General features: G+C 56.7%; 7 protein-coding genes and 1 non-coding gene across 8 annotated transcripts, besides 2 other annotated features; 3 read left to right on the plus strand and 5 right to left on the minus strand.

The window, feature by feature from the left end:
* Positions 1 to 536: 536 nt before the first annotated feature.
* Positions 537 to 2,699, minus strand: CYME_CMN115C (similar to Na+-driven multidrug efflux pump; the record flags this gene model as incomplete). Its single annotated transcript, XM_005537209.1, has 1 exon — positions 537 to 2,699. The coding sequence occupies one exon, from the start codon at positions 2,697 to 2,699 to the stop codon at positions 537 to 539; it is 2,163 nt and encodes a 720-aa protein (XP_005537266.1).
* Positions 2,700 to 4,017: 1,318 nt separating this feature from the next.
* CYME_CMN116C (hypothetical protein) lies at positions 4,018 to 4,917 on the plus strand (the record flags this gene model as incomplete). The annotated part of the gene is made up of 1 exon (XM_005537210.1): positions 4,018 to 4,917. One exon carries the CDS (start codon positions 4,018 to 4,020, stop codon positions 4,915 to 4,917), a length of 900 nt encoding a protein of 299 aa, XP_005537267.1.
* A 2,169-nt stretch (positions 4,918 to 7,086) lies between these two features.
* Positions 7,087 to 9,044: a sequence feature (possible transcribed region).
* CYME_CMN118C (hypothetical protein, conserved) lies at positions 7,278 to 9,341 on the minus strand (the record flags this gene model as incomplete). The annotated part of the gene is made up of 1 exon (XM_005537211.1): positions 7,278 to 9,341. The coding sequence occupies one exon, from the start codon at positions 9,339 to 9,341 to the stop codon at positions 7,278 to 7,280; it is 2,064 nt and encodes a 687-aa protein (XP_005537268.1).
* Positions 9,342 to 9,782: 441 nt separating this feature from the next.
* CYME_CMN119T lies at positions 9,783 to 10,868 on the minus strand. Its single transcript, XR_002461474.1, has one exon. It is a non-coding gene; the product is annotated as a hypothetical transcript (transcript).
* A 337-nt stretch (positions 10,869 to 11,205) lies between these two features.
* CYME_CMN120C (similar to vacuolar protein sorting-associated protein VPS28) lies at positions 11,206 to 11,874 on the plus strand (the record flags this gene model as incomplete). Its single annotated transcript, XM_005537212.1, has 1 exon — positions 11,206 to 11,874. One exon carries the CDS (start codon positions 11,206 to 11,208, stop codon positions 11,872 to 11,874), a length of 669 nt encoding a protein of 222 aa, XP_005537269.1.
* A 236-nt stretch (positions 11,875 to 12,110) lies between these two features.
* On the minus strand, positions 12,111 to 13,334 carry CYME_CMN121C (hypothetical protein; the record flags this gene model as incomplete). Its single annotated transcript, XM_005537213.1, has 1 exon — positions 12,111 to 13,334. The coding sequence occupies one exon, from the start codon at positions 13,332 to 13,334 to the stop codon at positions 12,111 to 12,113; it is 1,224 nt and encodes a 407-aa protein (XP_005537270.1).
* An 881-nt stretch (positions 13,335 to 14,215) lies between these two features.
* Positions 14,216 to 15,620: a sequence feature (possible transcribed region).
* A 618-nt stretch (positions 15,621 to 16,238) lies between these two features.
* On the plus strand, positions 16,239 to 22,355 carry CYME_CMN123C (eIF-2alpha kinase GCN2; the record flags this gene model as incomplete). The annotated part of the gene is made up of 1 exon (XM_005537214.1): positions 16,239 to 22,355. The coding sequence occupies one exon, from the start codon at positions 16,239 to 16,241 to the stop codon at positions 22,353 to 22,355; it is 6,117 nt and encodes a 2,038-aa protein (XP_005537271.1).
* Positions 22,356 to 22,796: 441 nt separating this feature from the next.
* On the minus strand, positions 22,797 to 24,191 carry CYME_CMN124C (hypothetical protein; the record flags this gene model as incomplete). The annotated part of the gene is made up of 1 exon (XM_005537215.1): positions 22,797 to 24,191. One exon carries the CDS (start codon positions 24,189 to 24,191, stop codon positions 22,797 to 22,799), a length of 1,395 nt encoding a protein of 464 aa, XP_005537272.1.
* Between the last annotated feature and the right edge of the window lie 1,454 nt (positions 24,192 to 25,645).

Here is a 25,645-nt window from a genome sequence, read left to right on the forward strand (position 1 = left end):
TGAAGAATACGTGATTTGGGTTTCATACACGTAAGCATTCGAGAATCATGGAGGTTTCTACATACATATTGCATCGCGATATCGGTTGTTCGACGAAACCCATCTTCGAGAGCGTCTCGAATCATCTTGATTCCGTTAACGAAACGTATTGCTGCGGCGAGAAGAACGAAGTCGAGAGAGCCACCCCATATAGACGATCGCGAGTCCCAAAACTACGTACGATGTCGATAGCCTTTATTGCTGTACTTCGAATATCAAGGATGTATATCAAAAAAGACAGGAAAAATGGAAAAGGAGGAACAGAGCGAGCACGTCCCTGTTCCATTTTCGTCCACGACGGCTGGAGGACTGGGTATACGAACAGCGCTTTGCGATGACGCGTCAGGTAGGTAACCCTGGAAAACAACTTGATGCGCCTACAACTTGCGTGAGCACTTGCTGAAAGCCATATTTTACTGAAGGCTGAATCAACGGACCCTGCAGATGAGTTTACGTCGACGTGACTGCGAGCCCGCGCAACCAGCACTAGCGGGCCGTCAGTGAGATGCATCCCGCTGGGCAGCCGCATTGCGAGCCCGTCCAGAGGACTCCTCGACTTCCGGCTGGATACCGCCCGGCTCCGAGTTCGCTTTCGACGGTTTCAGCAGCGCTCGTAATGGTGGCAAACGACTTTGAGGCATCAGAAAGCGCAACAGCATGGCAGTCGCTCGACCAACCATCAGCATATTGAGGCCGTGCCAAACCTGTACCACAACGTGCTGTGCGCTCAGCGTCTTCCCACAAGTCAAGGCAGCAGCAAACTGCCGCCGGATAAACTCCAGCGCCAGAAGCGAGCTCGCACTAGCACAAAAAATCGCCTTCGCTATATACGCATAATCCATCGCTCCAATAGCAACACCATCCAGCGCCCAAGTAATGGCATTCAGCGGGGCCATTAAAGCGATCACCCGCGTGCCCTGACGCGTCGCCTCCCGCACGGCTGCATTCGGGGAGAATATATGTGGTATGAGCTGGTGACCCAGTGGCGACCACCAGAGCACCCCGAACAGGAGGCCCACGCGCAGACTCAATTGAACGATTCGGTTTGCAGCCAAACGCGCTTGTATCCTCGCCACATCCGAAGGGTCCTGAACTTCAGCGTCAAGCGGAACACCCAACGCCACACAATCCTTCTCCGTGAGTAGCCGCGCACCGCCAAGAGCTGATGCTACCATGGACTGAGCTGCCACCGACAGCGAGTCGCATAGCATAGCGGTCATCACCCAGACCTGTCGGAGGACCTCGAAAGCGGACGAGGCGACCGGCCCCCCGTAGTACGCTGTCGTGCTGGTTGCATAAGTAAGCGTTACTAGAATCGACACCGTGCGGATCGTCACCAGGCCGCCAGCGGATAGAAGCGGTCGAATTTGTGCCCAACTCGGAGGTCGACGCAGATCCCGACAGTCGAGTATACCCGCCGCGGGCGATTGTGCAAAGAGCCAGTGCTGGAAACGTTCCAGTGTACCGGTCCAGGAACGATGTACCAGGTACCGAGGCTGCGGTCCATGCGCTTGTGGGGGCACAGGCGCAGTTCCAGGTCGTCTTCGAGTTAGCACTAGGAACATGCAACAGAACGTGAGAATCTGTGCGAGAGCGGTTGCAGCTGCCGCCCCAATCACGTGCAGTCTCAGCGGAAATATAAGCAGCGCATCACCGAAAAAGTTGAGCACGTTTGTAGCCAGTGAGATACGGAAGGGAGTCGCGGTATCGCGATACCCACGGAATGCCCCCGATAAGACCATACTGCCGACGACAAAGGGCATTGCGAGCGTTCGGGTGCGGATATACGCGACGCCATATTGTAGGACACTGCCCGAGGCTCCGAGCTTCCCCAGTAACCAGGGGCAACCCAGGAAAATCGTCACTGCGAGCACCAAACCGAGCGAGCACGCTAACCAGAGGCCCCGAGCTAGCGCTCGACTCGCCTCAGCGTGATTCCCAGCCGCGCCAGCCCGTGCAACGATGGGTGTCGTTGCAATGGCCAGTGCTTGGAAGAGAATGATGGAGAAGTTGAAAACCATGGTCGAGACACCAACGCCCGCTAATGGGGCTGGGTCCGGAGTCCACACTGTCGCTGTCCAGGAGCGTGGAATCCGCGCCACAAACAGCGTATCCACGAGCGTCATCAGCGGGTCGAGTGCTAGGGCACCCAAAGCCGGCAGTGCTAGTCGTGAAATTTCCTTATCCAATGGAGAGCTGCCTACGAGTTGCTGCAGCGTGCTCCGCAGGAAGCGCAATACAACCGCGGTTTGAGCATGTGCACGCTCCCGGATGCTACTGGGCGAGTGAGAGGCTCGCCAGGGTCGACGCAACAGCCCGCTCTGGGCAAGTCCTGTCCATGCACCTCTTCGCCGGCTAGGATTCCAGTTTAGGTCGCCGTGCTGTGCGCGGCCTAGTCGCTGCTGGTGCCCAGAGCGCGCAGGTGCCAGCCACTGGCTGCCCGAGCTGCAACCACGCAAGCAAGCCCAGCGTGAACAAGGGTGGAAACCGCAACGCAGGCCAGCGTAGCTGCTGCCCTGGGGCCTCTTCAAGTTCCCCTGTTGACAGCTGAGGTATGTGCGCGAAGCGCTTGCGAGCGTGCTGGTACAGGGGTCGCTACAGGAAGTCGCAAAGGCAGCGCGGAGCTTTCGCCCTCCGTAGAGGCTCGTGAAGAAACCCATGCCTCCTTCGTACTCAAACCTGAGAGGTCTCCGGCTTTACAGTTATTCGAACACGAGTATATTGTTAGTCGTTAGTTTCAGTTGAATCGGGCAGTCGCGCCCGCCTTGCTATTGTGAATAGAGTCCTTTCCAGAATGCAGTTCGAGAAAAGGCGCATGGCGGACACCGTTTGCGACGGTGGCGGTGTCATGACCGCTTTTCTGCAGGAACGCTTGACGCTAGACGTTCATTGGACCAGTTCCGAGCTGATTTACGTCTGAGGTATTTGTTGATTGTTTGGATGCTGAGATATCATTGAAGAAAGCACGCGTCTGCCTTGTTGACAAGCGAAATTTGCGGCAGCAGCACTGGAAGATTCCTCGGAAACGCCAGCAACGCTACCGCTCCTAGCTGCCTCACGACCAATAAATCCTGAAAACACCGCTTGTCGTAAAAGTCTGTGGCTTATCTATTTCACTGAGAGGGTATCCGAGTGGTACGCGTTCTGTGCTCGTTCTTCACCTGAGGGAGATTCCGCGAGCACGTAAAGATTGTTCAGGTTCAGGCGTTCAGTTTGAGCAGCAGCAACAGCAGCAGATAACGCTTTTACGATAAATCCAGAGAAAGAGGACTCCCAAGTGCTGCCTCATCAGAGTCGGAGGCGGAACAAGGTACGTGCAGGTCGCTTACGAGGTGTCTGTTGTTTTCCCTTCTGACCACAGCCTGAATCCTGTATACACAGTTTCTCTCAGCGCGGTGGCAAAGTATGTCGCTTGGTTCATCGGTACTTCTCCTGGTTGTGCTAGACTAACGACAACTCATTCAAGCAGATCAAAGCTGTTGCGACTGCGAGAGACGGTGTGTGTCCTCCGGAACTGCCGCATCGGCGCATATCACAGACTCGTTTGCTCTGCCAATTCTCTGGCCTCGGTTTTGAATAGAGGAAGCAAACAATTCGAAAGCTTTTTGATACAGCACGCTTCGTAGAAGCGTTTCCTCCCGAAGATTCCATTCATCATAGGAAACAGGTCACGGGAAGCCCTCCGTTTCTGAATATTCTTCCCTTATCATCTACGCGCAGCAGCGTGGTAGAAAAGAGTGGACTGCTCCAACACGCCATCTGACGCCTCATTGGAAGCCGCAGATACTCTCTAGTTCGTCGCAGTGGCACGCTTTCTGGGCGTTGTCTACGCCCCAGCTCCGAGAGATCGACACGTCCGCTGCCGCATCGTTGTAGTGGAGGCTGCAGAACGCAGCGACCGCTCCAGCTCTGGACCAAAGAAGCAGCGACCGCATGCCCGGTGCCTTTGACTTGGACCCAACTCGCAGCTGATGGGCAATGTTCGCTTTGGAAGAGCTTCCACGGATACCCGACTTCACTGAGCGTGCAATTTGTGAGCTTTTCGAACTATACGCATCCATCGAGAGTGTACAGCTACCACCGCAATCATCCGACGCAACGAACAGCTCCAGCGCTACGGCACCTGGGAACATCTTCAGTGCTGAACGTGGCCCCAGGTACCTTGGCCCAAGAGCGCTGGTTCGTTTCTTTACTGAGCTTGGTGTAGACATGCGCTCGCTGGCTGCCTTAGCGTTTGCCTGGCTCGGACGTTGGCAGTACCCCTGTCATTGCAGAGAAGAGGGTTTTGCGCGAGGCGTGCGTTACGCGCTCTGGGCACTAGACCGGCGGCAGCACAATGAGCCCAGACGCTGGGAACAAGTCCAGGCGACATGCTCAACGCTTCTCGAAACCAGTATCTGGCCAAGGGAATCGACAGCACTGTTTGAACGGCTCCGATCGGCCTTTCCGGACGCCGTCCTGTCCTACACGCAGCGTTCTGCTGAAGCCGCTCTTGATTTTTACCTTTTCGCCTTTGACTTGAACCGCCAGAGCCCATACCGGCGCTCGCTGTCGCTCACTGACGCCCGTTACCTCTGGAAACAGTTTCTCAGCGAATCGTGCTATCTCGCGACGCCTGCTTCCCCGGGAACGCCAGCGGGAGTCGCCAATCAGCCATGGCGATATCTCGAGCACTTTGACGCATACCTCGAGTCGCGCTGTGGAATGGCTGGCACCATCATCTCACGTGATACATGGTACTGGGTGCTAATGTTTGCGCGCGAAACCCAGGTCGCAGGATCCAGCTTCTTTGCGAACTACAACCAGGGGGATGCCTGGCCTGTACTCCTAGACGGATTTGTGGAGTATCTGCGCGAAAACAAGCTTCTTAGCTCGTGAATGACAAGCACAGGAATGCCCGATCAGCACATTTGTATGCATTTGTGCAGTTTTACTGCGAAAAGCAGAGTCAGCGTCATGCCACATTGGAGCTGGCTCGTGAGCGAGCCCAGGAAACGACGGGAAACGCGGCACCAGTTGGCGACTACGAAACGGTGCCGGAGGCACTACGGAGGCGTCCCTGCAGTCCAGCTCGGCTGCAGTGTGCGATCCAAGGCACCGAGTCTGCGGTATCGAATGCACGTACGGCGGCTTCTCATGAACGCGTTCCTCTATAATCATTGACCTGGTCCATTGGAACGAATCTAGGAAGCAGGGAACGGCTCGAAAGGCGCATCGACGTAATTAGACGAGTCTATGTCAATGCCAGAGGCAGTGCGGGATCGACGTCGCGGTCCTTTACGGCGTACGAGGTACGCCCCTCACCGTGATGCATTGCATGGTACGCAACGGCATCCAGAGCCACACCTGGATGGCCGGATTGAGTCCAGTTCTGCGATGTACCGAAGGTTTACACGCAGGACATGCGGGCATCGCCCGTTCTAGACATTGTGTAGCCTTGCGGTGCCGCCAAAGGCTGACGCCGGCGATACGCGCTGCTTCTTTAGGGTCGTATGGATTGTTCGACATCCGCGCTGATGCTCCAGATGGAAGCTGTGCCAGACCTGGTGGTGAACCCTTAAACCATCGGAAGCGGCGCTTCGGTTGCTTGCCGGACAGACGGCAGCATTCACGTATTTGGAAGCGTTCATTGAAACGCAATGATTCTTCACGCTAAAAAAGTATCAGAAGCGGCGCTGCGGTTGCTTGCCGGACAGACGGCAGCATTCACGTATTTGGGAGCGTTCATTGAAACGCAATGATTCTTCACGCTAAAAAAGTATCAGAAGCGGCGCTGCGGTTGCTTGCCGGACAGACGGCAGCATTCACGTATTTGGGAGCGTTCATTGAAACGCAATGATTCTTCACGCTAAAAAAGTATCAGAAGCGCCTGTGGAGCCGTTGTCGGTGCCCTGGCATATCCAGTAATATCGGAGAAAGAAACAACCATATCTTTCGCCGATTGCTCAGAAGCATGGTATCCGACTCAAAAATAGAGCAATCCAATCGTGTTGGATGACGGAACCGCACTATACCAGCGCCTTGCCCCAGGCGAGAGTTCAACACCGGCTCTCCGGGCTGCTGATTTCCTTTTCATCGAAAGGCTGCAGCAATCCAACACCATGCCAACACTGAGTACTGACGATTACGTCGAAAGTTGAGGCGACATAGAGCCTTTGCAGGCACCACAGGAGACTCCGTTGCATCAATCCCTACATTTCTGAGCCAGCAAGATGAGACTACAACGCCCACAGCGTGTCCCTCATTAAGCGCTTTACAGTGCCTCGCACATGATGTGTTCGTTTGGCTGTATACGTACTGGGACCGACGCTGTAGCTGGTCAGATGGTCATTGGAAATGGCGACCCATCAATGTATCCCGTGAAACGTGTGTGCAAGGCGGTAATCCTACGATCCAGCCGCATCTCATCTACTGCATCGAGCATCAGTAGTGTTCCCGCACGCAGGTTTGATTGAAAGATCCCAGAGGAATACGGATAGCGGACAACCATGCCTCCAGAACTTTTATGGAAAGTTGGCTGAAGCGGTGCGACATGGCGAGGGAGGCTCGTCGAGCCTCTTCCAAGTACGAAGCTGAGCGATCCCGAACGACATCCTGCATCGCGTTTTCGGGGGATGCTCGCCTTTCATATGCTTCCATCGGAAGCCCGTGACAATAGCCTCATACTGGCCTGCCGGTTTCGAGTGTGCTTCTATTTTTATTGTACTCTTTTCGAGAGGATCTCCCACTTCTCTCACTGGTGGAATTGTGTCCTCCTCGTGCACCTTGCAGGGCGGCATGGATTTGGTCGCTATGCTCTTCGTCCGTGTTCTTCATCGAAATTCAAACGAATTCGGTGGACGACGGGACCAGAATTCTACTGTTCTATGTATGTCTCTACGATTCCTCAGGCGGCTTTTCGTCATCTAACAGAGGCAAGAAACGCCTGGAGTTCGTGAACTGAGACGTTAACGCCGCCGTCCATATCAGACGATGTGCGGTGCTGATGACGAGACCCGCGGAGCTGACGCAATCTAACCTTGTGGGGTAGTTTCTCTCGCTCGAAATATGCAAGGAAAAACTGAAGTCGATAGCAGGGGCCCGCCGAAAAAGACCAGGAGGCGTCCGCACGTCAGTGGGCAGACATAGAGCCTACGGCGGGCATAGCGCCGCTCGTCACCACTGTACACCGGCTGTATAGCGTTTGTCGCTTGAAAGGCGTGTCGCTCTTGCTGGTAGCGAATGCCTGCGTGGCTGCTTTATCCAGCGAACGCTATGACGTACATGGTATGACGGAAGGGTTTGGCGAAGCGTCCGTAGTTGGCTCCCTTCTCCCCAAGGTACACAATCGTTGTGGTGTAGAGCCCGAAGGACTTGAGGAAACCCTCTGGATCGTCTGTACCAAAAACAAGCGTCTGCCTCGTGTGACTGTTCTCACTCTGCTTGTGGTTGTTCGACGGTGTTGCACGCTTTCGGGAGCTGTGGGCTTCGAGCCCAGGCCTCTGGGGCAGTTCACCACTTTGGAGCGTCTCTTCGGTGGACTCCTCGCTCGTTCGTGGCGTTGAGGCTGTTCGGGCTTGTAGTTTGCGGACTAGGGCCTCCTGCACAAAACTCGCCCCTGTCCAGGATGCTCGACCTACCGGCATGAGGCTGCGCATGTCGCTGAAGAGCGCGCGACACAGAGACTCGGGGAGATAGTAGGTGAGGCCCTCGAGCAACCACACGGAGCTGTTGCCTGGATCGAAGCCAGCAGCTAGGAGATCTTGCTTCCAGTCTTTGGTCAAGTCGCTGGGCACATATTTCACCAGAGATTTTGGTTTGTAGCTGGGAAAATCGTTCCGCAAGATCCGCAGTTTGTATTCGAGCACGACGGGCATGTCGAGCTCGTAGACGACTGTATCCCGCGGTATATCCAGCCGGTAGGCTCGCATGTCGAGCCCAGCACCCAAGATGACGACCTGGCGTGGAGGTGGTTCGTTCGATGCCGAGCCCTGCTCCTTGCCGAACAGGCATCGCATTAAAAAGTCGTCAAAGTAGCGCGTTCGGACCGGTATTCGGGATAGTTGATCGGTGGTGCTGGTGCGGGCGCGCTCCCTTTGGGCGGCCATAAAACGAGCGCCGGCTAGCTTTTCCGCAAAAATATCGCGAACAAGCGCTTGCTCGCCGTAGAGTTCCAGCTCCAATGCTCGCGCCGCCGCAAGTAGCTGCGAAGCACGTACCATGCTATACAGCGGATGGGCGCTCTGGATTCTCAGTTGTGGTCCAGATCGACTTTCCGTTGCGGACTGGGGCACCTGCGCCAGTGGAGGGCGTTCTCCTGCAGCCTTCGTGTTCGCGTCGGTGCTCGCGTTCGAGGCTCGTGATCCGTTGGATACCTCGGACTCGCCAGGGACGCTTCCTGTGGTCGCGTTCTCGTTTGTTGCTGCTGGACAGGACCGTGCATCCTCGGCAATGACTCCAGCAAGCTCCACTGTGGGCAAGCGCTCAGCGTCGCGAGCGACCGGTGCCGCTGCCGACTCGACAGCAGCGGCGGATGCGTTTTTCTCGGACACGGGAGTGGCGGTCTCCGCTCTGTCCGCAGCTTTCGTCGTCTTCGCGCGCTCGTTTTGTCGATGTGCTCGATTCGAAGCACCCCCTGTGACAATTCTCCCGAGCGATAGAAACGCCGAGACGACACCGGGATTGCGTTTCTCACTGTTTGTCACTGGTAGCCGCGCTTTGCTCGGGAGCTTGGGTTCTGGTGCCGGCGGTGCTGGCTGCGCACTCACGGGTGGCTCCTCATGTGATGACACGTGCAGCGCTGAGGCGTCAACGTCCTGTGCCGTTGCCTCGACCAACATCGAAAGCGGATCGCGCTGGGGCAGTTCTGGTAGCGACGGTGCCGTCACCGGCGCCGGCTCAACAACGGATATTTCGCCCTGGCTCGAGCGACGCCGTTCATGAGACCGCGCCTCTGCACCCTCTCGTCCGGCTCGCCGTCGCTGCCGTCTTCGAGAGCCCCACCGCCATAAACCTCGACTCGCAAAGAAGACCAAAACTGCCAGGCCAAGCGTGCCGGGGAGCAATCGCCGTTGTTTGCCCGAAACTGCTTCGGTCGCGCGGTCCTCGACCCCGAGCAAGCTCTTCTTGCGCTCACGGGTGGATTGCGGGCCGGTCTGCACAGAGCCGTTGCTTTTAGGAGCAGGTAAACGTCGTTCAGACCACAGCCGTTGCCGTGGCTGCATCGCCTCTGCGTGGTGGCGCGCACGGCGTCGGTGGCCGCTCGCCGCACGCCCTGCATACAACGAAGCTGCAGCTCGGCTGGCCCCGAGGTCTGAACCCATGGAGCTGGTGCTGCAGCACCAAGATACTTCAGGTAGGGCAACTGCTCCGAGCAGCAACGCCACACACGCGCTTCAACCGGGCAGCAAACGCGAGTCGAATGCACTGCAGCCACGGTACCCAGCGCCAGGTACAATGTTGCACTCGGCCAGTGTTGCTTGCGAGCGCGCACCATCGCACACAGAACGGGATATATCGGTATAAAAATGTATAAAACAAACGTTCTCCGTCTGGGCGTCGCGCATCGTCGCCACCCAGGGACACGTGTTTGTGGCGCACGAGCACCTGCCACAGGCTCGCGTGTGTGCCGCAGACACCGCAAGTGTCGGGCAGCGGTCGATAGAGTTTACAGATGTCGGGGCCAGAGGACGGGCGGCAGACGATAGACGCCGTAGAGGCCAGCGAGGCAGTCTCGCGTACCGCAGTTACCTGGAAGCGACATGTTTCCGGATGCGTTTCTATCGTTTATGGAGCTGGGGCGATTATGCAGGCTGGAACGGAATTCGTGATAGCAACAGTCCCGATTCGTGAAGAAAGGCGGCATGCACTTGGGCATAGTGACAAGCAGAGAGCAGGACGGCTCTTTGGTCTTGGGCAGCTCGCGCTGGTGGAGGTTGCGGTAGCGGCCCAAGTCAAGCATCAGGTTTCTGGTATCTCTTGAACCATGGCGTCGATTTCGACAAAGACCTTGGGCTATGGTTAACAGGCAGTATACTCCGTGTGCAACATGGAACGGCTGATCCGTCTTTGTCTCTGAAGCGCAGATGCAAGGCTTCAAGATGACTTGTTTCGGGATCGCGCAGCAACATGAGCGGATTCGGATATCGCTCGAGCGCTACGAGCTTGAGGCGGCAGCGGTGGTGCTGGTACTGCCGCAGACGCGCCGCGGATGCATTGTATCCGTGAGCGCTGGGTAGCTCGTGGGGGGTTTCTCGGCTCGGATTTGTGTCTCGCAAGGTTCGATCAAGAAAATAGCTCTTGTGGAATGCCCAAGCCTCCACTTCCAGAGGCTATTTTGGAGGAAGAACGTTCCGCATGTCCGACGAAATCACGCGGGCACTGCGTTCTAGACCCACGCGGTGGCGAGTGCCTCAGCACCGTCTGCGCAGCTGGACCGCTCTCTCTCTGAGTCCAGCAAAGAGGCTGAGGAGCGTGCTCAGCGTCCACGCTGCCTCCAAGTCGACCACCTCCTCCAGCGTGTCGTTCTGTGTCCAGGCGATCGTCTTGGCCTCACCTCTCTCTCTCTCGCAGGTTCAAGACCTCGGGCTGACATCTACACAAGCGGCACTAGAGCACCGCAACGTCGTTCTGTCCCTGCTGGGTGTGCGCGGCAGCAACGTCTCATCCAGCGCCGCTGCGGGTGCCTGTGGAAGCCTCGGCACCCGAATCGTCACCGGATGCAGCGCGCGCCTTTTCTTGACGGCAAGGCTAGCCTGGTGTCAGTGGACCCTCGCCATCTTTCGAGAAAAACGGCATCCGTTACCCCATTGAGTCACCGTCACTGCGTACCCCAGCGATCATGTTGCGCTGAAACGCAATCGCGAATACCGCTTTGCAGCAGGTGCTTCATCGGATGGACCCCACAACACGTGTCAATAAATGTCCCAATAGGCGCACACAGCCGGGCAACGGTGCAGCACAGAACCTCGCTCGCGTACCGGTCAGTGCGCACGAGCACTCCATACGTTTCGCTTGCTCGTGCAGCTCCAGGTCTGTTTCGCCTGTACTCCCGCAACTGGGTGGAGCGTGCGCGGCATCGCACGCTAGTGCGTAGCGCTGACCTCGTTGTGCGCTCATCAGACCCTGTCTGGGTCCGCGAAACTAGTTTGTGGGCAGAGCTCGAGCCTCTGGTGCACCGCGTTTCCTATGCAGCGGTTTCTCGATAGCATAAGTGCAGCGACGCAGGCAAAGTCTCCGGCGGAGCACGAGACACTGGTCGCCATGGCCGACCTCTACGCTATCATCACTTGCGTGGAGTACCTGGAGCGGGCGTGGCGCGCTAACGCCGTCTCCGATGAAGACTACACACGCAACTGCTCACGATTGATCGCACAGTTTCGGGCAACGCGTCAGCTCGTCATGGACGATGTGCCGTCTGTGATATCCTTTCTTGAGGAGTACCACCTCGCTGCCCGAGCGGCGATGAATCGACTGCAGGTCGGTGTGCCTGCCACCGTCGAGCATGCAAACAGCAGCGATGAGACGCGAAGGCGTAACTTTACAGCGGCTGCAATACAGGCAACCGAGGCGTTCTTGACATTCCGTGACGCGTTGGAACTCGGCGAGCGTTCGGTCGACCGTTTGCTCCCGTATTTGCGAGAAATCCTGCTGGTCCTCGGCAGAATGGGCGCGGTTTTTGGGACAGCCGACGGTGACGCTACCGTCCAGAGAGAGCGCATTGTGCAGTGGGTTCGGCGTCTAGACGCAATGCACGCCTATGAGCAGATCACTGAGGAAGACAAACGACAACTCGCGCACGACGTCGATACGCTGTACGATACCTTCCGACGCCGAGTAGGCGAGCTTGAAATGTAGGTCGTGCGGCACGGCGACGTCATATGGAAACGGAGACCCTAACGGGATACGGGCCTGATGCAGCACGCCTATCATCATTGATGATCCAGCGAAAAGTACCCAGATGGGTTCAATCAAAGCGTACTACGTACTGCATGGACTGGTACCTGGTGCGAAAGGCAATCGAAATTGCGATAGCAGCAGCAGTAGTAGTAGTAGTAGCGCATCCAAGCTTTATATTCGAGCCGCATGCTGCCTTACAAGGAGGCATCCTCTCGCGCGTGCTGTGAGGGCTTCGATTCACGCTGCTTCGCACTGGATTCCAGTGCATCTGCCCGAGAGATGCTCGACCGAAGAGGTCGCCTTGCCTTCCCCGGATGACGCCTGTGTCCCTTTTGGATGCGGCCCTGGATGCGCCCAGCAGCTCCTGCGGCAGAAAAACGCCGCTCTCGAGGCACCCGCTTTCGAGACTCCTCCGGATACGAACGACGACGTTGTTGCTTTCGGGGCTGCCTCACCGAACGACTCCAGGCGCTCTGGGGGTTTGGGCGCTCCGGCCGCACGTCGACTACCGTCGCTCGGCGGATACGTAAAGGCAGCCAGGTATTATGCGATGACGGGAAGGGTCGTGCAGGTCGCCACCACAGCAGCGGATCAGCAGCAGGCATGAAAACCGAACCCGTCTCTGGCTTCAGGTTTGTTGCAGACGCCGGAGGAGCAGTCAACGCGCCCTGTTTCGGGGAGTGCTCGTTGCTCGCTGACGCTGCGGCATCCTGCAGAGGTTGCTGCGGCTCTGTAGCGGCAAGCATGCTCGGTTGCTCCGCATCGTCGTTCATCCGCGAAACAGGCGCCTCTACCTCCGCTGCGTCTTTCTTCAGCTCAGGATCATGCTGCGCAGTTTCTTCTCGGCGCTGATGCTCCGCCATCGACGACTGCTGAATACCAAGCCAGCGCTCTTCCTCCGCACGCAGAACATCGGGTTCCATCGGAGGACCTATGCTGAGCCGAGCGAGCACCCAGTTCGCGGTATGCTCATCCGCAAAAACAGCGTTACACGAGGAGTCATTGATCCACTCTATCCAGCTCGGCTCGATGCACTCGTTCTCCACGAAATAACGTTTCAAGTCTCGCGTGGATAAACGATCCACTCCGTAGAGGTGCAACGCCTCAGGGCGCGGAGCCTCTCCCTCGGCAACGTGTCGAGGCTTCTCCAGCGTCTCAAACGGCACCAGTACGGCGCCCTCGGGGAGCAGAAACGGATCCACGTCCGTAAACCCATACGTTGTGGCGGGCTGGTCGAAGAGTTGCGCCCACAGAGGGCGTTCTCGCTGTTCTGCTTCACGCGAGAGGTCGAAACCGCTCACAAGAGCTCCAGTCTCCGCGAACAAGGGTGCAGGAGCCGCCCCGCTGCTTCCGGCCAGCGTCGAGACGAACGTTTTCGAATGCTCTCCGCCAAACGAATCCGCCGGAGCGGACGTCATCCTCGTACGGTAGCTAGACGGAGCTCTTCCGTTCGACTATCGAGTAAAGAGCCGCTTTCTCGTTCTGAAACTGGTCGCCCACAGCGTCGAGCGTCGAGCGACAGCCTCAGCACTCGTTCGTGCCCTAAACTCGCGTTGAATAAAACTGGAACACTGATGTGTACGCTCTGTTCTTGTCATTCGATAATTGTTTTAGATGTACAGTGTCGATATCCAAGTGCAGCTATCGGGACTGTCAAATTCATGCGTACTTTTAGGATGCTCGGTTGTCTTTCCGGTGTGACGCCTTTGGCTCGTCGCAACTGGAACTCGCTGCACCACCGGAAAGATGATGATACGCGACACCCTGGAACAGTGGCTCGCAGCATCATCGTTCGTTATCCAAGGCATGGGCAGAGGTCCCCAGTGTTCCCCATTTCCTTAGGTAGAGCATGCCCGAATCAGGTGTTCTTCAAGTTTTCGATGTTCCTGTTTCACGGCGGCTTGTGGGCGCAGCGATTCGCGCCGATGGATGAACCACGAGGACATACTCGACGTCGTTTCTCGATGACTCGTTCACAAGCTCGTGCCGGAACTTCACTCAACACGTCACTTCAAACCATCGATGTCGATCGAAAGTCGCGTCGTCATTTGTCTACGATCATCGAGGAAACTGCATCCGATAACAGCATGATACTGCCTACGTGACTTGATCCCGGTTCACTCAACACGTCACTTCAAACCATCGATGTCGATCGAAAGTCGCGTCGTCATTTGTCTACGATCATCGAGGAAACTGCATCCGATAACAGCATGATACTGCCTACGTGCCTTGATCCCGGAGGCTTCCATCATTCCTTTCTGGATGGAAACGCTTTTTGGAGTCTGACTTGAGTCATCAAGTAGATCGCTTTAAGTAGAACGTGCCTCACTGATATGCATGAACGGAGCATAGATCGATCAAAAGTTCTCGACATGTTCTCGAGCATAGATTCTCCTTCCGGTGCTTGTTCCATCATGGACAGCATCGAGTTCCACAAATCGTCCATCGGATGGACCGGCATGCGCTTGCGTGTGCAACAGACAAAGAACTCTTCGAGGGCATCGACCAAAAGAAGCTCGTGATCGTGCGGTACGGCACCGGGTACGGAAACCGAGGACGGCAACAACACGAGTCTCCCGTACCGGTCAACGGCATGGAGCAAGCGATGTCGTGCTGGTCACGCGTAACAGGGTCGACCTCGGGGACAGCGGTAGGCGTCGTGTACATCTGCGAACATCTGACTACATTCAGTTGTCACAGCTGCAAAGAGCGTACCGAGGCCGTGATGAAAAGTACGTAAACTGCAAGCGAAGCGTACCTGGCGACATACATCTGTGCATGAAATGCATGAGCAAAATTCGAGAGCAGCTGAGTTCGGACTTTTTCTGCTGTTATCAGCAGCGTTCGAATACTGACGACAGAGCTGGAGCAACAGCAGAGACCTGCATATGTAAAGCCGGACACACGCGAGAGATGAAGAGCGCGCAGTCACAGCGAACACCCGCACAACCCTGACACTGACCACAGTATAAACAAACCAAAACCTGAGCTCTTCCGACCCAGATTGGTAAATAAACCCGTTCGATTCCTCTGACATGGGTGTACCTCGTCAAGCCCTCAGGTGGTATGACGTTATGGGACACGCGGTTAGCCGACGAGACCTCTACCCGTTGCGTCTTGTCTGCGGACAGAATTCTCCGAATAACCTACCCGCTAGAGACAGGTGCATGCGCTCGTCCGAGGCGACCTAGTGGAACATCGAGAAACGCTGGTGAAACTCGAGTCTCATATCCTCAGACGGACGACGATTCTCCTGGACACGCTTGCCTGCACCTACTGTTGCTCGACAGGGCCTCGCTAGGTGACTAGAAGCGCTCGCCTGCCGGGAGGTCGTCTCCGTGCCTAGCCTGCGTCCAAGGTACGAAATACCTTTCGCACCCGGTCCGGTACGTGGAACCACCAGGAGAAGCACAGGTCGTAGAAAACGGAAATAGACGGTGAACTCGAGTCATAGTTTAGCTTCGGTGTCGCCTACGTGTTCACCAGTTGCGGTACAAAGAAGAATACCCAAACTCTTGTGAACGGCTCCAGCGGAACGTATCTTTCAGACCAGCCAACAACGCTGCAATCATAGCCATCATACTATGTCGCTGAAGCTCGCTCACCTACCTCATAGGAGAGCCTTCTCAACCGTGCACCTTGACGTCGTCTGAGTGCCAAGGTGCGTCCACGAGTCCTCATTTGAGCGTCTGCGTATCAACAACAACAAAAACGATCCCTCTGGGAGCTCCGTATCAACGAACGTTGGCTTGGGCGTTCAGCTCGCGGTGCGAAACTGTCTGAGCAGGCACTTTGGGTCTTGGCCTGGTCTCTTTCTTTTGGCTAACGTTAGAAAAACTGCTTGAACGAGGTATCCTGGTCTTCGACGGAGACCTGCACGACACTGGCGATTGGTCTGTCCGCTAGGTTGCGAACAGCGCTTTTCAAGCGCTGCGTCGACGATACCGCTTCGTTCCTCGTCCGTTGAAGCGCTGGAAAACGAAAGCCTTTGGTCGTTCTACTGCTAGCCAAGAGCGCTCTTGGAGCGTAACGTCAACGTCATCGCGTAGTACCCAGCTTGCCGGGGCGTTGTTGTTGCTGTTGTTGTTGAACAGGACCGCATCCCGGTCAGCGACAACGTCTGTGATTCGTTTCGTTTGCGAACGACACTGCTACTTTGATACGAGCGTCCGTAAAGTGACGGCCGCTTCTCGGTACCAGCTGAGCGAGCACGCTCCGAGTCCAAATCCTGGATGCGCTGCATGCTCGGAGAGTGCTTCGCTCGAGCTTACTGGTAAGCGAGTCGGTGAGCAAGCGCCAACACACAACATTGTGCCTTGGCAATGGGCGCTGCCGAAGCTCGTTCAGAAGAGCTTGAAGCACTCCAAGCTATCTACGGGTCTGAGCTACGCATCCTAAGCGACGACGACGAACTCCACTTCGAGGTCGACGTCCATGTGGCGAGTGCAAACCAACCTGCCAACGACGCTCTAGGCGTGCGACTACGCTTTCATCTACCGCAAGGCTATCCAAGTGGAGGCTGGCGAGCTCGAGCCCGTGTTGGTGTCTCCGCTGGTCCAGCATCGACACAGAAATGGTCGTTATCGCCGAATGATCTGGAGGTACTGCGGAGAAAGATCCAGAGCCTCTGTGAGGAAGCCGCCAGAGCGCGAACATCTGTGGGCTACGAGGTGGTAGAGCTCGCGCGAACCTTTCTCCGCGAATACCTCGAGGCAAGCCATGATCTCGGCGAAGCAGGGACCATTGTTCGTCCACTCCACGAGGCCATGCTTGAGCGTGAACAGCGACAGTTTGAGGAACAAGAGCGTGCTGAACTGGAACGAACCGCCCAGCAGCGAGAGCGTCTCGAGAGGTTGCAGCAGCAGCGCGAGGAGGCCGAGCGGCTTCAGACGCTGGAGGCTCTCGCTGCCGAAGAGCGACTTGCGCGCAAACTCCAGTACCAGCGGATGGCGGAGTCATCGACAGCAGTCGACGAAGACGGGCACTGCACAGCGGAAGGAGGCTCGGGCATTGCCACGAACGCACACCCCTGGGACGTTCCACCTTCGTGGACGATTCTGGAAGCGTTGCGGGAAACTCTGCAACAGCAGTCAGAGAGGCGTGTAGCGCGTGATTTGGATGATGTGTCGATATGGTCGGGGCACCAAGATGATCTCGATGCAGAACGTAGCGAGCATTCGGACGGTGATGCCACCGCACAGCCTGCTGCTGCGTATGAGAGGGTCTCGAGCGTAGCCGCCTGGGAAGCGGCATCGTACGGTGTCTCGCAGGGCATTCGCTCCTCTTGGTTATCGTTGGGGTCTCTGCGAACGTCATCATCATCGCCGTCGTCCAGTTTATCCCATAGTATGCGTAGTGCGTCTTCGGACGATAGCAGTATCGCCGTTGCCGAGTTCCCTCGTGCGCTCAGGAAAGGCAAGCACCCGAGTCAGTCCGCCAGCGTAAGCGGATCGCCGTCGACCTCGGAGAATACTGGCATCTTTGCCGACTGGTGTTGGACCCACTCGAAGCCACACAGGTCATCGGCATGCGGTACCTCCACAGACGCATCATCGGCGTCAAAGTCGGGCTGCAGTGCCTCTGCATCGACGAAGACTAGCCCTGCACAGCAGACGCTACCTGGAACCGCTGCTAAAAGCGGTTCTGAAAGAGCGCGACGCAGCCGCCGCCGCCGCAGCCGCCGCCACCACCACCACCACCACGACCGAGTTCCGTCGAGCACATATACCGTTCAACAAGAGCACCAACAACAGGTCTTGAAGTGGTTTCTCGAGAGCCTCTGCGCCCAGATGACACCAGATGAGGCTGCTGCGGCTTGTGCGCGATGGCATCGCAAACTCGGCATTGTACTGGAGCGCTCGGCAGCGGCGGCATCAGCGTCAGAAGACTGCGACGATGATCGTATCCAGGGCATTCCCAGTGCTCCACTAATGATCCAACTCAACGATGATCGCGACGTGGATGGTAGCGTCACAAATCTGCTCTCGTTCGGGGAAGCCTTGACCCGCAAGGCACCTGATCGGCTAGAGGCGACGGTGAAACGGGTTCTGGGCAGCACTGCCTGGCATTATTGTCGCCAGTTTGTCCATGGAGAGCGGTTTCGCAAGACGTCACATGGACGTGCACAGCAGTCGTTGCAGTCAGGTCAGGAGAAAGAACGGAAAGCGCCCCTGTCGTTAACGTCGCACACACATGCACAGCACACGCTACAATTCGGCCATGGAGAAGAGCGGCGACATCGATCCCTGCTGCAGGGCAATGTGCCGCCTGCTGGCACTCGAAAACGTACTTCCCGCTTCGAAACAGACTTTGACATGTTGGAGCTGCTCGGTCGTGGTGGTTTTGGCGCTGTGGTCAAGGTCCGACAGCGACTTGACGGGCGCATCTACGCTGTCAAGATCGTGCCGCTGCACCGCAAGGACCTTGAAGATCCGCGGATCCTGCGAGAAACCACCACATTGAGCCGCTTAGCGCACCCACGTTGTGTACGCTACTATGGGTGCTGGGTGGAGCCTATCGATGTGCTGCGGTTCTCAGAGGCCCTTTCGAGTGCTCGCACTGGTGCCCAAGACTCGCAACGCGCCCTTGGTGCTGCGTCTGCAGCGAATACATCCGCTGCACAGTACCAAGCACAGCAGCAGCAGCAGCAGCCATCTTTATCCTTGGCATCGCTTGTGTTGCGGGAGCAGCTCTCGTATTCGATGCCTTCCAGCGATACAACTGGAGCAACGTCCGCTGGCCCCGAGTCATCGAGTGCCATCGTCGCTTTTCTCTTCATTCAGATGGAGTACTGTCCACGCACACTGCGCGCTTTTATCGATCAAGACTTGGACGCTGGTACCGATCTGTGGCAAGTCTTTCGACAGATTGTCGAAGGTGTTGAGTACCTGCATTCGCTGATGCTCATCCATCGGGACTTGAAGCCAACCAATATTTTCGTTGGCGGGCCTCGTGTCTCGTCGTCTCCTTCTCAAGGTACGCTTGGTGATCGTTTGTCGCACACCTGGACGGAGACCGAGTCCATTTCGATCAAAATAGGAGACTTTGGGCTGGCGACCACGCTGAGTGTGGCGTCTCTCCGACGTGCCCCGGGCGCTGCCGAAGCGACGAATGCACGCGGAACTGCTGATGCTGCTAGTGCTGATGGTGCTGGTGAAACAAGTGCTGCCCTGGAGCTGACGCGCTCAGTTGGAACCGCCTTCTATCGAGCACCCGAATTATCCATGAGGCCAGCGAGCAACGAGCAGGATACCGAGCAGCCGATATCGTCATCGCCCACCTACGACACCAAAGTCGATATCTACGCGCTCGGCGTCATCTTGTTCGAACTCTTCTACGGTCCCATGCAGCGTACTGCTGCCACAGCCGCTCCTGGATGCAAGACCAGTGGAGATGGCTCCAGCTCCGTAACCGAACACGAACGTTTTGTGATACTGACGAATTTGCGCGAAAGGCTGCAAGTACCTGCAGCGTTCGCGGAAAAGCTCCCGCGTCAAACCCGCTTGATCCGCCTCCTGATGGCAAAGAACCCCGACGAACGCCCCAGTGCAAAGCAGTTGTTGAAGATGCTTCCGGTGAAAGTCGAACACGAGTACTGGTCCGAGCTGCTACAGGCAGTTGCAGATCCAGTGTCCACTGTGGACCGGCGACTCCGAACACGCGTCATTGGGGCGCTTTTCGAGGGCGCCTTGCGTGGAGCGGCACCACTTGTGCGGAAGCGCGACATCCACCAGGCGCCGGGTGAATCCTCACATGCGTCGTCTGGTGCAGCGCATGGTATCGTCCACAGCTGCCTCGAGGCATCACCTGTAGCCTGGAACTGCCTCCACCAGGCTGTTGCCGTACTGCAGCGTCATCAGAGTGTTGCGTTCGTGCTCCAGCACCATGTGGACGCTTCTGTACTGGATTCGCGCATCGCAAACGGACTGCGTCGAGTGAACACCACGGAAGCGCACCGGACTCGCCACCAGCTGGGTAGCAACGGTACCGGTGGCGTCGAGAGTGCACAACGCCTTGTCAGAGCGGGTACCGAAGGTGTGGCGGGGTATTCGCAGGCCGCAGCAGCAGGTCGTCGAGCCGCCACGCCGGTGTTATTGCCCACTGGCGAATACGTTTGGTTGCCTGCGGAACGATTTCATGACTTTCTGGAGCAGTGGATGTCATCCAGTGCAGCTGTGGAAGCGTTGACGCGAGCCAGCATTGCACCTCCCTTGCGCTTCCATCGAGTCGCCACGGTCTGGGGCTGGCGTTCACTGGATGCCCCCAGGAGCTTTGACGACCCGCTGGCGGGTTGTGCATACCTTGAGGCGCTTTTCGAGGCGCCTGGGCTCAGCAAAAGCGCTCCTGCAAACATCCGCAGCGGTGAGCGTCTCGTCCAGCGCCGTTCGGGTGCAATGTCTGCAGCGGCAAGCGTTCATGTGTCGTCGTCGTCGTCGTCGTCGTCGTTGGCATGCCGAGTGCGCTCGAACGAGAGCTCGATGCAGGCTTCGCGCTCCTCTTCGATGGGTACCGTCGCTAGCGACGAGCAGCTGCATGGCGCTGCGAGCGCTCTATGGTGGCACTCTACCTCAGCCGAGCGGCACGAGCTTTTCGCGACGACCCTGCTTGAGTTCGATGAGCTGCAGTTGAAGTTACGGCGGCGGCGGTGGCGGCGACGACGACGACAACGACAACGACGAGGTCAAGAGACAACCAGCGCACTGCTCCTCGTCGATGCTGAGCTTCTCTTCATGGCGACGAGTTTGCTCTGGCCCTATTGTCCGTCTACAGGTCCAATGAAACTGGTTTCGACAGCGGAACAGCGAACGAGTGGTACGAGCACGTCGACTGGACGTCGCGGGAGCAAAGCGCGTCAGCGGCAGAACCGCCGCGGCACACATTCAGCTTCCACTGGTGCTGCTTCTGCTTCTGCTTCTGCTGCTTCTGGTAGTGCGTCCGTGTCGACAACGAGTGTTGAAAAGGTGCTCATCCGCATCGGACATACGGGTCTGACGCGGGCACTCACCCGAGCGCTGCTCACAGGAAGTTCCAGCAGCAGCAGCAGCAGCAGCAGCTGCAGCAATAGCAATGTGTATCGTGCGCTGGAGTATGAGGACGTCGGCGACCAGGCTGGAGCGCTTGCGCAGTTACGTGCCGCACTGCACCAGCACTTGCGACTGGGGTGGAACGGACTCTTACGGCTGTTGGCGACGGCAACGGAGCATCCGTGGAACAAGCCCAGTGCCCAAACTGCTCGTCGACATGCGGAGCAGTTGGTGCATGCTTGCCAGCAACTTGCACCGCTGTCGATGCTCCAGCAGTTGGCCACGAGCACGGCGGTGCTGGTTACCGGAGGTCAAGCGGCTTTCGTGCAGGCCGCCCTGGTTCAACTCGAACGCGTCCTCTGCCAGTGGGCGCTGCTGCTGGACCACGGCGAATGGTTAGCGCCTTTTGGGGTGTCTTTGGAAGCAGCAGCAACAACAACAACAACAACAGCAACAGCAACAGTAGTAGTAGCGAGAGACGCAGCCGATACCCCAGGCATGTCGAAGGCGCCCGTCGCGCAGCCGTGGCCGCCCCAGGGACCTGTGCGGGTACTGGTGGACCCATTTCTGTGGCCTGTTGGGGCAGCGAGTCTCGAGCGGTTTACAAGCTCGGATCAGGTGTGCTTTGAGGCGTCTTTAATCACCACTGGAGAGACGGGCACGCGGCATGTACGTCCAGTGCTCTGGGGCGGTCACTGGCAACGCGGCTTTCGGGCGCCACAACCGGCACCCGCTTCTGCAGCCACTAAAGCATCCAAGGGGCTCTCGATGCCGGCACCACTGACGCTACCCGAGTTATACGGCTGTGGTTTCGTTGTGGATTTGAGTTTGCTGGCTGCCGTGGCCACGATGGGCCTGACGTCTTCGCTGGACTTGTCGAGCCGCTTGCTCGCCTCGGTGTACGTCGGGATGCTGCGCGAGTCCACAGCGACGACAGTCGCACGCGCAGCATCCGCCAGTGTGATGTATCTGGTGCTCCTGGGGCATCTCTGGCGTCAAGGCTGGTGCTGTATCCCCGACGACAACGATGACGACGACGACAATCATGGTGATGAGGTTGATGATAACAATGTCGGTGATGAAGACGATCATCATGATGACGATGATGACGATGACGAGCACAGCGGCAACGACACCCATGGTCTAGCGGGGCGAAGCCTTCACGAACACCTCCAGCGAGCAGGAGCGCGCTCATGTCGTTTTCTGGTGCTCATACGCGCTCACGATGCGTCTGTACTCGTACGGGAATGTTTGGTTGCCACCAGCGGCGCCGAAGGCGACTCACTTTCGGGTACAGGGCGCCTCGAGAAAGCACGGCAGGTTTGGTTTCCCCTGGAGCAAGCTGGGCAGTATACAAACGTGGCGCAACGGGTAGCGCAGACGTTACACGACTTGCTACAGCGCCAGGATCGTTAAGCGGTATCCGCACAGGGTGCTGACGAGGCGGTGAAGCACTGCTGCTCGAGGTGCGGCTACGGGCGTTTGTCTGTGTGTGTGTGTGTGTGATCCACGTTTCTTCGCTGCCTGCTCAGTCATCGAGTCGTCGTCGTCCGTAGAGGCATCACCAAACGATGCTGTCTTCGCATGGCAATGATGGAAAACGCAGCTGCTGCTGCATCTCTGCATGGACATGAGCTCCAGGTCTCTGAGAAACACTGATATGGAGCTCGTGAAACCTCCAAGTGCTGGCAAGGTTCGCGAGCTTGCACCCCTGGTTACAGGCAACACCTGGTGTATCCGAGGCGATACTGCATTGTTCCGCAGAATCCGCTATATCAAAAGCAGGGTGCTGCTGCTGCTGCTGCTGCTGCTACGTCGCGTCGCGTCGCGTCACGAACGTTCACACTCCTATTGGTGTCAAGTTTGGCGTTGGCGTCGGACCCATGTCAATAGGTCCCGCTGGTTAATCAGTGGAAGTTGCGTAGAGGAACGGGAGGAGGTTTCAGGCAGCGCGGCATCACTGACGACTCGATAAAGCGCTCGTTTGGATCGAAAGTACTCGCGAAAATCGTTCAAATCCCAGTGCAGCTCGCGAACGGAGCGATTCGATACAACAGACCCTTTCGTTGCGCTCTGGTTTCCCGCGACTAGTAGGAAAAACAAATGGACTTGGTCACGGGCTTTGGCGTAGGTGTAGCCCATGTCGGAGCGACCATCGCGGTGTTGCTTCAAAAGTTGGACCAGAGCAGTGCGACGAGCTTGCGCGACGGCAGCCGGCTCGCGCTGTTGCTTTGTGATAAACGCAGGTTGGTTAGCGAACGACGACACCGATGCAACAGCAGACTGCCGCAGTCCAAAATGTGCACTCATCGATCGACACCAGTGTGGACGGGCAAGCGAATGCTGCGCATACGCATGATCCGCCAGTGCAGTTTCGTGGATCCAGTCATCCGGTGCGGCGGGGCTCGGGGCTTCTCGCGCGTCGCCGGCGCTATCCGCACCACCGAGGAAACAACTTCGACAGACTGGGAAGCAGAGCGCGCGCTGCGCTGGACAGTCACGACAAGGTGGTGACGAGGTATCCGTCGCCATGGCGATGCACCATGCGTCCCAGATGTAGAAGAGGTCTGGCTCGCTCTGTCGAACGCCGCAGCAGTGACAAGGTTCGTGGTATCTCAACAAGCCGTCTTGGGCCAGCTTCGCTGGAGAGCGTCCAAGGCCAGCGCGGACCCGTGTTCCGCCGATCCGTGACCAGCTTCGCACCGTGTAGAGCGCCCGGCTGAGGGAGCATCCGAACACTTGCGCGGCAAGTGTGGTCCAGAAACTGGACCATCGAGCATAGGGAAGCGTTTCGCAAGCCGCTGCACATGCGCCACGTTTCCCACAACTGCCTTGTCCGCGTTCCAGGACCTCTGCCCAGGTAGGATAGGCGCTCACCAGGGCGTACACGCTGCGCTGTGCCAGCCAGAGTCGCTCGGTTGCACGTCGACTTTCCACAGCGCTCGGAACTATACATTCAGACTGTGGGTGATTATCATCACAGTTAAAGCTATCGTCAACGTCAACGAACAGGTGGTAGAGAATGCGCAGCCGCAGTTCCACGGGCAACGTGGTGAAAGGGTCCTTCGCCGCAGTCTCGGGGGCAGCTTCTCCTGCAGCTGAGCGCTGCACCAGACTCCAACGCGGACGCCTTTTCGCAGACGATTCGAAAGGCACCTCAGCGCCATTGTTACTCGGTATTTCAATCAAATCTTGCAGAAGCAGATTCGTTCCACGTAGCTGGGGTAAGCGCCAGGGTACGGTGCGCGACATGAGCGCTGCACAACTACCGCGTGCCTTCAAGTGCAGGAGTCGTACTGGGGACAAGGAAATGCGCGCCGGATCGACGCGCCGGCTGGCGCTGCGGTTGCGATTTCAAAAATGGATCGTGGGATTTTCCTCAGTTTCATAGAATATATACGTAAATATACATCGATGTTCAAGACTGACAGTGCTGCGGTTGCGATCTCAAAAATGGATCGATGGGATTTTCCTCAGTTTCATACAATATATACGTCCATATACATAGGTGTTCAAGACTGATAGTGCTGCGGTTGCGATCTCAAAAATGGATCGATGGGATTTTCGTTCGTTTCATAGAATATGTACGTAAATATACATCGATGTTCAAGACTGACAGTGCTGCGGTTGCGATCTCAAAAATGGATCGATGGGATTTTCCTCAGTTTCATACAATATATACGTCCATATACATAGGTGTTCAAGACTGATAGTGCTGCGGTTGCGATCTCAAAAATGGATCGATGGGATTTTCCTCAGTTTCATACAATATATACGTCCATATACATAGGTGTTCAAGACTGATAGTGCTGCGGTTGCGATCTCAAAAATGGATCGATGGGATTTTCCTCAGTTTCATAGAATATATACGTCCATATACATAGGTGTTCAAGACTGATAGTGCTGCGGTTGCGATCTCAAAAATGGATCGATGGGATTTTCCTCAGTTTCATAGAATATATACGTCCATATACATATGTGTTCAAGACTGACAGTGCTGCGGTTGCGATCTCAGAAATAGACTGATAAGATTTTCCTCAGTTTCATAGAATATATACGTACATACGTCACGTATACAGACCAGAGATCTCCGAAGGCGCGCTTGCTACCAACGAATGGAAAAGTATCCATTGTTCCACACGTTACTTCCAAGTACTGCTACCCATACGTTCAGTCGGAGGTATGTATCGATGGATGCAGCCAACGTGACGCTAGGATGTGTGTCGCGTAGCGCTTTGAGGCCTTCCAGCGAGGCTCGCTCCATATCCGTTTGCCTAATATCCTGCTGGGTACTTCGTTCGTTTGCTAATGCGCCTGCGAGCCTGCTTGCTGCTTCGCGCATCCGCCAGGCCGTTGTCTGCTGTTGCACGCCGTCTTCCACAGAGGGCCAGGTATGGTACGAATCGTTCTGCTGCGTCCATACGTCTCGTGACAAGTTCAGCATGAAACGCGAGCGAGCACATCTGGCTTTGCTTATCTATCCCAGTAAGTGTGTCGCATAGCAGGTGATATCCGATGGGGCGTCAATGAAAATAACGTTTGCTCCAGGCGGACGCAGGCGTTGTCGCAAGTACGCCCCATGCTGGATGTGGTACTTGATCGCGTGCATCGATCACAAGCATGAGCATTAGCGTGCGCCGCGGTCTCATTTCACTCGTGAACCCTCTACCAGACGAATGGAGCACGATCGGCACCTGGAGATTTAC

Source organism: Cyanidioschyzon merolae, chromosome 14 (genome assembly GCF_000091205.1).
Source record: "Cyanidioschyzon merolae strain 10D DNA, chromosome 14, complete genome".
NCBI classification, from domain to species: domain Eukaryota; phylum Rhodophyta; class Bangiophyceae; order Cyanidiales; family Cyanidiaceae; genus Cyanidioschyzon; species Cyanidioschyzon merolae.